Source organism: Chinchilla lanigera, unplaced genomic scaffold (assembly GCF_000276665.1).
Source record: "Chinchilla lanigera isolate Chin_1 unplaced genomic scaffold, ChiLan1.0 scaffold00067, whole genome shotgun sequence".
In the NCBI taxonomy this organism is placed as follows: Eukaryota; Metazoa; Chordata; class Mammalia; order Rodentia; family Chinchillidae; genus Chinchilla; species Chinchilla lanigera.
Window position 1 is genome coordinate 9,736,322 of NW_004955468.1, and position 13,244 is coordinate 9,749,565.

The 13,244-nt window shown below is 42.7% G+C and overlaps 1 protein-coding gene across 1 annotated transcript; it reads left to right on the forward strand.

Moving 5' to 3' along the window:
- Positions 1–737: 737 nt before the first annotated feature.
- LOC102020322 (Fc receptor-like protein 2) lies at positions 738–12,838 on the forward strand. Its single transcript, XM_013522273.1, is given in 9 exon segments — positions 738–851; positions 2,042–2,062; positions 4,456–4,722; positions 4,898–5,179; positions 6,372–6,434; positions 6,437–6,658; positions 7,071–7,349; positions 10,945–11,265; positions 12,404–12,838. Coding segments are annotated over 9 exon segments (1,494 nt in total). The 5' UTR covers positions 738–820; the 3' UTR covers positions 12,412–12,838.
- The last annotated feature ends 406 nt before the right edge of the window (positions 12,839–13,244 follow it).

Below are 13,244 nucleotides of genomic sequence, written 5' to 3' on the forward strand. Positions count from 1 at the left end.
AACATCTGGAGTAATGTGTTAGTCAGCTTTGCTTGGCTGGGACAAACTATCTCACATATACAACTTAAGGAGGAAAAGTCATTTGTTTCACAATTTCAGAGGTTTCAGTCCATGATCAGCAGGTTCCAAAGCAGACATATCACAAACAAAGGGCATCATAAGGGAAAATTGCTCACCTCATAGCAGCCAGGAAGCAGGGAGAGACAAAGAGAGAGATGAGTGATGTACCCTTCAAAGGCAAACTCCTAGTGATCTGTTTCCTCCAACAGGGCCTTCCTTCTATTCAGAGCATCCCAGTCAGCTGTGAACTCATCAATGGGTTGATCCATTGGTGAGATTAGTGCCCTCATGACCCAATTGCTTTCTGAAAGCCCCACCTCTGAACACAGGAGTCTTTGGGGAGATACTTTAGAGCTAAACCGTATCAAATAGTAAAGAAGATTTGTCCTTGAAAAAGACCAAACAAGTGATTTGAATCTTGGCAAGCCCAGAACTTGGCATATTCTGTGAGGTCAAACGAGGTGGAAAGCTTATCAATAGGATGAAGACATCTAACATTTTAAGAAGCATTTCTGATCAATATACATCTCGGCAACTCTGCAAAGGGGAAGAACAATTCCTTTCTCAGCACTCATGGGGTTAGGGTGCAGATAATGCTGATTGGCAGAGAGCTTTTCCATTTCCTTTTTTTGTATTTCAAAAAAATCCCTGCTAAACCACAGTGCCCCATAGCAGCTTCATGCCCCATGTGGATTAACAGCTGCTCTGAGGACCCGAGCTGACCTGACTGTTCCTGGGAGAGTTTCTTGCCTCCAACCTCATGCTGCTCTGCTCACTGCTTCTGGCCCTCGGTGAGTAGGATACTGGAGCAGGACTGGGTTGGAACCAGGGCAGAATAACCTGGCCTGGGCATCCCAGAAGCTCTTCCTGAGCACAAATCTCCCTGCTGGGATGAGTAAGCATGGGTTTCAGCTTTTAACTCAGTGCTCTCAGGTATTATGCAAATAGTTATTGAGCAGAATAAAGTTCTCAGGAAAAGCAAAGGTCTGTGCCTCTCTTTACCAGACTCTGATGACTTCTCTCTTTGTTTGGCACCACTTTTACTTTGATCTATAGAAAAGTAGAAACCTCCTATAAAAGGACATCAGAGGAATTTTCTATTAAGGTGAATTCCATTTCCGACCCACATAAATTCCCCTCTGCCTTACCCCACATCCACTCCAATCACCCCATTTTTTACTGCATTCATATCTCCCCAGACTTAGATTTTGAATGGGCTTCAAGTCTTGCCTGCCATAGATTAGATCACTTTTGCTCATACATATGACTGTCTTGTATGGAATCAAACACAATGTTAGGTCTAGGCCTGAGAAGAAGGGAGAAACAGTGTCACTGAAACATAACACTTCACTCTTTTGTGAACCTTCCTGGCATCAGTGTGGCTCTACGGTAGGCAATGTATCTCAGACAAAATAGAAGACTAAAAAATTAAATAGAAGAGGAGGCAATTAATGATGAAATTCCTAAGAACTTACCGGCAAAATGACAAGCTTCTGGTAATGGGCAAAGACACCTTACAAACTGTCTGAGATGATAACGTGAATGATGGGCACCATAGGAGTGTTGTCTGGGAGGAAAGGAAAGGAAAGAAGAAAAGATAAAGAAAAAATAAAGGGAAAGAGAGAAAAAGAAACAGAGAAAATGCAGGAAGGAGGAGGTATAGGAAGCGAAAGGGGTAGGAAGAAATACAAGCAAAGAGAAGGAAAGAATGGTGGGAAGTTTTCAAAGAGTTATTGCTTTGTAGAAAAGCGTACAGGCCCGGTGTGGTGACACACGCCTGTAATCCCAGCACTCGGGAGGCTGAGGCAGGAGGATCATTGCCAGTTCAAGGCCAGCCTGGGCTACAAAGTGAGCTCAAGGCCAGTCTGAACTGCACAGCAAGACCCTGTCTCAAAAAAACAAACAAAAAAGACATGTTATTAAAAAATCGTACGGATCTGGACCTTCCTGTGCTAATCTCTCCCACTCTGTTCCCTCACAGCTCCTGTGGGTGCCCAGTCTGGTGAGTCTTTATTTCCTTCTTTTTAGATATCTGTGGGCGTGGGAGGGGCTCCCTGTCTCAGCCACTTGGTACACACTTCGGGGGTCTGGACCAAGACAAGGGCAAGGGGAGCTAGAATTCCATGCCCCCTCTCCTTACCCATGTCCCTCGATGGCAGGCTGCTCCAATGTCACACTCATCTCTCCTCTGCCACCTACCTGCTGGATAAGCAAGTGTCCCATGCCCTGACTCTCTCAGGGCAACAAATTATCTTCCTTTTACTGTTCAGCACTGTGACAGGAAAGAAGATAACTGTACTATGTTGTTGGAAATATATCTCCTGGTTCTGGCCACAAGTACTCAAAATCTCCACCAGAAGCACTGGAAACAGGGATGGAAAACTTATTTATAAAACAGAGCAATAAGAGACTAGGAAGGTGTTTTGCATAGCACAACAATGCCCCTAGATCTTTTACCTGTACACTAGCCAATGCTTAACTTGTTGTTCTTTTCTCTCATTAGAATTTCAGAGTAATGAAACAAAGAAGAAAGTTAGATTTTGTAGTAGACTGAAAAGTTACATTTTCCTCTGTAATCCTGACTTTGAGAACACATTTATTCTATAAAAGGAAAGGGTAGTAATGTTTATATACCTCAGCTTATACTTTAAGCAGGATCGTTCTTTAACTGATTAGGTGTGGGTCTCTAGCAAGCCTCACGGGATTCAGCAAAGACTCTGAAATGATTACAAAATGTGTGCATATTAACTCTTGTGCCCACTCTTAGAGAATGGATCCATATCAAAAGTTTAAGACCACAAACTCAGGTATCTTACAGCAAAACCCTTTTTCCAGATTTAGTAAAATCCAGGTCAGCATTTTCCTTTATCTCTAGTTCTGTCATTATTATCAACTTGATCACATAAGTCTTACTCCTTAAATATTCTTTAACCAAGCTGATGGCATCACTATAATCTTCACTGAAAATCTCATCCTGTTCACCATGTAGGAAGAAAACATTTAGCCTCCAACACCTCTCTCCTTTTATCAATCTTTGTGTCCTCTACCACCACCCCAGTACCTACTATAAGGGTGAGATTTCCAAAGTGGCGAAGAAAGTAACAGAAGTTGTCTTTGAACTTCTCTGGTCACTTGATCATGTATCTCCAATACATTGTATAGGTCTTATAATGAAATAGCATGAATATGGTAGAATACACACAAATGCAGAAAATTTAAGATGGAAAAAAAAGTCAAACTATGGATGTTGTAAGTGCTTTTTCCCCACCTCCTTATAGATCCTGCCCTGGAGACCAGGAACTTAGGCCATATTTTGGGAATATGATTTCTCTTCTGAGACAAGCCATCAGGAGCTGCCCCTAACCCATTCTCGTGGTTACAAGAATAAGCTGGGAAGATGGATCCTGTATTTCCTTCCTGTACTATTCCTCTGTATCTACCTCTACACTGAAGGGGAATACCCAATGTGCAGGCCTGGGGTTCGGAAGTGGTGGTTATTGTTGTTATTATTGCTGCTATTTTTAATCAGAACAAAATTTTTCCTGCAATCTATCCCAGTGCTCTACAATTAAAAATTGACATTTGAACCTATCTTTCTAGCTTTATTATCAACTGAAATGTTCTTCAGAAAGCCCACAGCTGCAGGGCTGGGTCACAGAGCCACATGGTGGCTGAGTTTCCTTTCCCTCTGCAAGGACCAGCCTACAGCTTCTCTTCATGTTGTTGTATTTTCTTTCTCTGCTGGGGCCAAATCCAAAATACAAGCTTCTCCTCAGTTCTCTGTTAATCACTCCCCTCCAAGGGGAGACAGTGACCTGAAGAAGCAGAGCACCCCATTTCCCTCCCCGTGGGGATCATCCAGGCCCATGCACAGAAATCATGTGCAGAAGCCATTGAAAAAGGAGAACTCTAGAGACCAAAGGTGTAGATCCCAGGGCCCAGTTTGTTTCATCTAGGGAGAACTTAAGGGAAGGTCTTTGAGTTGACTGTAGCACTAGATAAACAGAGTCTATAATGAATGATATATGCAGAAAATTAATCATGGCTTCCATGGGGACATGGTGTCACTTCAAATGGATGTAGGGAAGGGCACATGGAATCATTTTTAAATCCATATTTAGCCCAGGTGCTGCCAGTTGAACCAAATGGTATCAAAATCTGTTAACAGACAGAAAATGAACAAGATGTTTGGAGGACAAAAATGTAACTAAAACGCAGTGAAACTCACCTGTGCTGAGGAGGGATGCTGACAGAGCCACCAGGTCCAAAGGCTACGGTGGGTGCCCAGCTCCTCAACTCCCATGGGAAGCATGATCATTCCCTTCAAGAACAAAGTCAGACCACCATGTCAGGGAGCAGCACAGCTAGTGCAAGTTATCCTTGCTTCTCTTGCAGACTGGCTGAGCATCAGCGTGCCAAGCAGGGCCTATGAAGGAGACAAGGTGACTATAACGTGCTCCGGGGAAGACAATGATGCCATAAAGGAGCTAGTGTACTACAAGAATGGACATCAAATATCTACTCACAACAGAGCCTCAGGCTACATCATTTCCAATGCAAGAACCGGGGACAGTGGCCGGTATTCCTGTAAGGCAAACAGGAAATTTCTCTGGCTTCTGAGTAAGCAGGAAGAAACAGAATCTGTATGGCTCACTGTCCAAGGTGAGGGCCTCATTCTTCAAGTGGATGAATCTGGGAGGGAGTAGGGCTTTTGTGGGAGGGCCAGGGCACAGGGCAGAGGAGACCACCCGGGAGGGAAAGCTGGTAGGTGGGCTATATGTCATTGAGTCTAGATCTGTGTATCTTGCTTAGATCACTATTTCATTTTCCCCTCCAGAGCTGTTTCCAGTGCCCACACTGACATTCAGCCCCTATTGGCCTACAGAGGGACGCTCATTGACCCTGTCTTGTGACACCAGGCTCCCCTCAGACAGGTCATGGATCTCTCTTCGCTACGACTTCAGCAGAGACTACAGCACACTAGGTTGGAGAGAGTGGTCATCGAAGTTTGAAATCTCGGCAATACGCAAAGAAGACTCAGGATATTACTGGTGTGAGGCAAAGACATCATCCTACAGTGTCTCGAAGAAGAGTAGCAAAACTTACATAAGCGTGCAGAGTGAGCATCAGTGGCTGGGCTGCCGGGGCTGGATCAGGGCACCAGCTGAACTATGGGCTCATTTTTCATTTGTGCTTTCTGATCTCTGTGAGTGTGGGGGCTACCGTGGCTCCCCTGGGCTCTTTTCTATTAATTCCTGCAGATGCATCACTTCCAAATATCTTTGTTCACCCTGTCAGGAAAGCAAAAATAATAATATCTCTATGGAGCACTTACCATACAACTAGTGCTGACGTATGCTCGGCAAACCAAGAGATAAATAAATCATGGTCTCTGTCTGCAAGAAATAATCCCCAACTAGGAGACACATTTGACCCAGGTAGAGCAACGAAGGTCTACAGTAAAAATAATAATACAAATGACAATAAAAATCTCTGGTATTTACTATGTGACTTAATACATGCCAGGAGCGAACTTTGGCTGTTGTGCTCAGTTCTAGAAAAACCCCTCTGGTGCTCATAAATGTCTGCAGAGGAGAAGATTCATGGACATTCAGAGAAGTTTAACATTTGATTGTCACAGAAGCCCTGAGAAATAGTATTGTGAATAGTACCTACAAAGCAGGTACTGTCACATTTCCCATTTTCCAGATGAGGAAACTAAAGGCAGATAATTGTCAAGAAACTTGCCCGAGATAACCCAGAGTGTGGAGCTGGAGTTTGAATCCAGTCACTGTGGCTCCACTGTGGGGCTTTTAACCACTTTGCAGCCTTTCCTACCCAACCGCACCAGTAGAGAGCAGCGCTGGTAATAAGTGCTGCTTAACAGCTTCCATGAAAAAGCTACTTTATATCTGGGTCTTACTTAACCTTTAGGAGAACTCTGTGAGGTTAGTATGATTGCCTATATTTTATGTTTGAGAAAACTGAGGATCACGCAATGAACAGGTTGCAGAGCTGAGGTGTAACTCAGGTGAGCCAACTCTCAAGTCTGTGCCCTTCCTGCTGCTCCTACTGCCCCTACTGTCAAGAGGTCACTGCAGGCTGCAATCATGAGAGGGCTAAAGATGTAGAGTGCAGGGCAGGTTTGTTAGAGAGGGGTAAATTAGAGCATCCTGTAATAGGGTGGGTGGACTCTCCTCTGCCTAAACATTCAGTTTGAGCAACCCACGTGCCATAATGCTCAAACTGCTCTTTTCCCTTTCCTCCCCTCCCCATGCCTGGCCCTCACTGACTGTCTCTTGTTCATGCAGGGATCTCTGTGTCTGAAGTCTCCATGGAGACCCACCCTCCAGGAGGCCAGGCAGTCGAAGGGAGAGGCTGATCCTTGTCTGCTCTGTGGCTGAAGGCACCGGGGACATCACATTCTCCTGGTACAGGGAGGACACAAAGGAGAATCTGGGGACAAAAAGTCAGCGCTCCCAGAGAGCAGAGCTGCAGATCCCTGTGGTTCAGGAGAGCCATGCCGGGGGTTACTACTGTACAGCTGACAACAGCTACGGCCCGGTTCAGAGCAAGGCAGTGCACATCACTGTGAGAAGTGAGTAGCACTCTCTCAACCAGCAAGCCAGCCACTCCTGTCCGGGGTTAGCTTCCTTCTGGGGCAATGAGGATGCTCCAAGGAGATGTCAAGGTATAGAGCCTGACGAAGGCAAAAAGCCACTGGAACAAGGCAAGGTGGTTGCTCTGATGGTAGTGGTGGCAGTGGCAGCAGTGGCCAAGGAGCTAAAGGAGGGGGTGAAGGCAGAATAGGAAGCAGGCTACATGGTGGGCAGAGCCATAGCTCTCCACATCAGCAGAGCTGTGCTGCAGCCATCTCTGCAGGATTAGATCGGGAGGTACAACCAGAGGAAGAAATCCAGAGGGTTTTGAGTATGGAGAGAATCCTTAAGGAAGGTAGGTGGGCTGTGAGCTATGACACTCTCTCTGATAGACTCTGCTGCCTCTGTCAGTTCCAGCATCAAGACCCCTTCTCACCATCAGTGCTCCTCGGGCCCTGGCCTTTATTGGTGACGTGGTGGAGCTCCACTGTGAAGACTGGAGGGCTTCTCCCCCCATTGTGTACCAGTTCTATCATGGGGACAACATTCTGGGGAACATCTCAGCACCTGCTAGAGGAGGAACATCCTTCAACTTCTCGGTGGCTGCAAACCATTCTGGGAACTACTCCTGTAAGGCTGACAATGGCTGGGGACTCAAAGCCAGTGAGGTGGTGACCCTTAACGTCACAGGTAGGACATGCTCAATGTTTTCTTCCAGAGAACCAGTTACGGTTATACCAAGTAATGGCTTGTGCTTCCTTTTCATTGGATGTTCCTGTCCCTCAGGGAATGAGAGTTCTACTAAAGAGCCTACCAGCTCAGCCAGGTGCTCTACTTATTTATTCATTCATTCATTCATTCATTTGGAGGTACTGGGGATTGAACCCATAGTATTTGCATACAGGCACATCCCCGGACATTTTGTTTTTAAAGACATAGTCTTGCTAAATCACCAAATTACCTAGGCTGGGCTTAAACTTGCTATCCTCTTATGTCAGCTTCCTAGAATGCTGGATTATGGGTGTGTACCACCATGCCCAGCTTCCATTTCTGCTCTGTGAGACAGGGTTTCACTATGCAACTCAGGCTTACCTTGAACTCACTATGTAGCCCAGGCTGGCCTCGAACTCACAGCACTCCTCCTGCCTCAGTCTCCCAAGCACTGGAATTACAGGTGTGCACCACCATGCCCAACATGTTCTTAAAAACAGTATCACTTGCCCAATATTTACCCTGCTGTTTCCTTTCACTTAAATAATCAAATATGTGTGAAATAGTTTACATGGCATTGGGAAGATATCAGGTCAGTGTAAGGAGTAGGTCAGGCAAAAAGAGAAGAAGTAAACATCCCTGAGGAAAAGTTACAAAGATTTTGCACACTCAGAGTTCACAGTAAATGAAACATAACTAATCCTTAAAGATACTTAAGGAAAAAATCAGAAAATCCATGGACAAAACAGATTATGGGATTTAGATTTTTACTAGGATTATCTCATTTAATCTCCACATCAGTTCTCCTTTTATAAATGCAATAATAGAATTTAGATTTAAGTAACTTGTTCAAGGTTATTTAGCAGGAATACAATAAATAGGTACAAAGATGGAACTTTAGACCACAGCTACCAGAATCAAGAAACTCTGCCCTTTGATATCATGTTAATATATTATGTTAGATACATGATGTTTTTTCTTTTAATCTTTTATTAATAGATAATCATATGAATAGAGAGCCCTCCTATAAACCCTTCCTAGTTATCATGAGTTGCAACTGTATACAACTTGCTAATGGTTTACTTCAAGCTTTTATACTTTGTTTGTTTGCTGGGTGCGGGGGATTGAAAACATGCTTCACAGGAAAGAAGGGGAAATTATGTAAGCATTTATATACAGGATAGCTAACCTAGTTGTATTACTGTCTTCTATTGTTCTACAGAATAGAACAGGTAATGATTACTTGTTTGATCGATCTTGTATGTCTCTATTTGTTTTCTTGAGAAACCACTTTGGAGATATCAGTATATAATACAACAAGCATTGTTAACTTCCTACAACTCTGCCCATAACTCCGTATTGTTTGTATTGTTCTTAAGCTATTTTGTAAATGGATGTCTGTTTGTTAATATGTTTTCCTTTATTTCTTAAAATAAAAATAAGAAAAAAAAGAAAAAAAAAGAACAGGCTTCATACATGGTAAACACACCCTCTACCACTGAGATTCAACCTTGGTCCCTCTGCATCCTATTTATAAGTGAGGGATCTTTTTTTTCATGGATTGGTTAGACTCATAAGAATGATTTCAGGAGTTTCCATCATTTCTGCAGCAATTTTTAACAATATTAGAATTATCTGCCACTTAAGGAGTCTTTAGGAAACTAGCCCAAATAAATTTAGAAACCTGGTAAATTTTTACCTCTATGGTCAAATCTTTTGCATTTGTCTTTTCAAATTTTCTATTTTTTTACAACACGATTTAGACATTTTTATTCAAAACATTGTGTTTTACCTAAATTTTCAAGTTTATCAAGTACTGTTTTCATCAGATTTTTAGTCTTCATAATTTGTGATTATGCTGTTGTTTTGATTCTGATGCATTTGTTTGTGTGATCTCTTTTTTATTGTTAGATTTGCCACAAGTTTTTCTGTTGTATTGCTCTTTTCACAGTCAGATTTTATTTTATTATTTTTATTGTTCAAATCTACATAATTTCTTTGTTCAGATGAGTTTTGTTTCTCTGATTATTTGTGTTTGTGGGGTGTTTTTTTTGTTTGTTTGTTTGTTTGTTTGTTTTTGGTACCGGGAATCAAACTCAGGACCTTGAGCTTGCCAGGCAGGCGCTGTGCTGCTGGGCTATATCTCTGGCCCTTTTCTGATTATTTCTGATTTTTTCTCCTTTATCTCCAGCATTTCTTTCCTTCTTTTTTATTTTAAGCTTGTTTCTTTTTCTTTAATTTCTTAAACATTTATTTTTCATCTTCATTTATTTTCTACTAAATGTATTTAAAACTGTAAGCTCACCTCTAAGTACCACTTTTACCTCTTCCTAAAAATTCTGATGCATAATATTTGCATTTATTTAATGTCTATCATATATTCAATATAGAGTTTCATTTCTTTTAATGACCCAGCATTTATGACCTCCTACAAATAGATTTTATTTTTAAACTTTGTCATATTAATTTCTAAGATATTCTTTTGTTATTCTTGTGTTTAACATTTATTGAAAGTGTGCCCTGTTAAATTTTTATTTGGGAGAAATTACTAGAATTTCTTGATGGTTTAATGGACAGTCAATTTATATAAATATCCTACATAGGAATTTAAAATAATATGATTTTTTTTTGCTTGGGGCATACAAAGTCCAATATTTAGCTTTATATTAAAGTAAGTTTTTTTATTTATTCAGCTGTTACTGAATCTTATATATATTTGCTCTTTGATTTTTTCATTTTTTAAAATTTTGTTCTTATTATTACCTATTATTTCAGATCTACCTTTGTTCAGGGGCTTCCTTATGATCTTAGTAACTAACTGGTCACACAGGATATTTTGATTGCAAATGATAGAAATCTTATACCGATTGACTTGACCAGGACCCTGCCAGAAATGCAATGTTGGTGGGAAGGCTGGGAATGGACTGGGCCTTTTGTGGAACTGGATCCAAGGGCTCTGTATTACCCGCTTTCCTCATCATTCCTCCATTAACTTCTTTCTTAGACTGGCAAATTTGGCCCTTGACAGCTCTAGCTTTATAGCTGTCCTTTTTGCCAGAGATGATTCCATTTAACAAAAAAAAAAAAAAAAAAAAAAAAAACAGAAGAAAGGCAGAGATTAGAGGTTGACCTGTGGTGTGAGTGTGCACATTCCACCCTATGCAGAGAAAATGCAGTCAGCGACTGTGGTTGGTGCAGTCCCTGGTGAGGTATGGAACAGGTTTTAGGCCTCAGTCTCCAATTCTCGGAAAGAAAGCTTTAACTCCTCTCTGCCTCTAAAAGCCCATGAGAAAGCAACCACAAGTCTGTATGTCCCTGCTTTTCTTCATTTTCAGAATGAAAGCAATGCTTATTTTCTAGGTGTCACTGAGTGGGACCACCAGTGAGATGAGATGACTGTAAGAGATAGTAATGAGGTAGAGCAAAGCCAAAGCTTGGTTATTCCCTGCTTTACCCAGTCCCCTGCCTCACACCACACACAAATACCGCCTCCATCGAACAACCTCTTTCTACCCTGGAAGCTGCTGAAGAGCACGTACATTCCTCAGAGAGTGCTAACCCTTTCCATTTGCAGAGGCCCCACACAAAGTCCGTCTGATGAATGGTCGCCACCGCTGTGAAGGACGCGTGGAGGTGGAACAGGAAGGTCGCTGGGGCACTGTGTGTGACGATGGCTGGGACATAAAGGATGTGGCTGTGGTGTGCCGGGAGCTGGGCTGCGGAGCAGCCAAGCACACCCCAGTGGCCCTGTTGTATCCACCTGTGGCAGCAGAGGCCCTGCCTGTGCTCATCCAGGTGGCCTTGTGCAATGGGACCGAGGTGGCACTGGCGGAGTGTGAGCAGGTGGAGGCCTTCGACTGCGGACACAATGAGGATGCAGGGGCTGTGTGTGAAGGTGGGTATGACAGAGTCTGGGCTTGGGCATGAAGGCCTGACCCAACGAGCCTCTTCCTTAGCTGCCACCTCCCATTTTCCTTACCAGCTCCCACTTCCCCTTCCTCCTTTCAGAACCATTCACGCATCCTACGGCAGCCTGTGGCCAGGGCAACACTATTAGTTCACATTAAGTTGGGACCAAGCTTTCTTCTATGTGTTCACATTATTTTGCCCTCTCAAAAGACAAAGCAACTGTGCTTCTATAGCTGTGGATTGAGATATAATGCCAAGAAAATAATTATTAAACCATAGAATTATACAATTTGAGTAGTTGTAAGCAATGTGACGCTGCTTACATTGTTCTACAATCTACTCAGCTCTTCTGAGCTCTTTCCTGAACAGCTCTGTTTATCAAAATGAAGCCCTCATTCTAGTTGGAGAGGATGTGGGGGGTGAGGGGAGGATGACAAATCCGCCATAGAAGTCGGGCCGTAAATTGCAAAGAACAAAGCTCTTCAGGATGGAGGTAAATTGAAGAAAATTTAAGACCTCGGAAGGCCTAGGAGTTTCCACAGAACACTTGAATAGCATGGAAGCTGGACAGACCTTTGCTCCCACCTTCATGGAGCCCTTCAAGGCCATGGTCCAGACATATACCAGTCTTTCAGAGGTACTCTGTGAGAAGAAAAATCAATAGGGCCTATGGGCCCATGCCCAATTTAAGGAGCTTGTAATAGTCGTGGCTTGTTCAGAAGATGGAGTCAGTATGGGGTGCTGGAAAGGATCTGATATTTGGAGTCAGCTGTGCGATGCTGAAGGCTGCCTCCCCCACACACCAGCCATAGAAGTAAATGTATAAGCTGAAGCTCAGTACCTTTGTCAAAAAAAGTAGGGTAACATTCATCCCAACTTCCCCACTGAATCAGACAAAATCAAACAGCACACACTCTGAAAGGCCTTTTGTAAAGGCGCAGGTCTGGGCAGAAACTCCGAGGGCTGATTTGGAATGGCTCCCGTGCGGGGCTTGAATCTGAGGCTTCTGTGGGCCTTCTTCCTCCTTCCAGGCCTCACTTCTCCTTGGGGGATCTTATGAGTGTGTTTACGCAGTTCTTTCCCGGATCACCCCCGCCTTACCCTTCTTCCCTTTTTCTCTACAGAATTCTAGCCTGGTACTTTCTGAAGACCTGGAGACTGGAAACCAGCGGGCCTCAGATTTTCTTCTTTCAGGCCTTACAGACCTCAATGGCCTCACATCTCCCAGTGGACTTGATGACTTTGTTTGGGACTCGCCCTCAGCAGGACTCTGACTCTGCCCTTCTGGACCAAAGTCTCACCCTGCTGCATTAAATTCAAAACCCGTCTCTCAAAGAGCACAGGACTGGGGAAATTGTTCTCCCACAGTGACATCTTGTGCAGACTTCCCCCAGTCTGCCTGGAGATCCTGTGCTCTCTCCCCGGGCAACTGTAGCCGCTGGAGATGGAGACAGAAAGGAATGAACGGAGGTGAACTGGGCTGTATATCTGGTAGAAATGCAGATATACACAACAGATGAAATAAAGGAAAATTATGGGTGTTCAGTTTCATTTTTAAATGACTTGGAAAGAGTCTATCTTTAAAAGGAATCTTTTAAAAATATTTGCTTAAATTATAAACATAAAGCACATTAGAAAACAATGTTACATAAAAAATAAAAGAAAGGAAACATTAGCCAAAATACTAACATTCAAAGGTAACTACTTCTCTAATACTTCCAAAAAGCTTTTATGAATATATAAATATAAATATATATGAATAAGTACATATTTGACAATATTGTTCTATAATATGCACATTATTTATAGTATTTATTAAATTTAACAGTACAATTTTAACAGAAATTCCATTTTAACACATAAAGAAATGCTCATATGTACATATAGGACTTCTTGGAAAGGTAGTTTTAGTGACGAAAGAATTTGATGCTAAAATCAATGTAAAAGATTTACACTAAAGTTTTG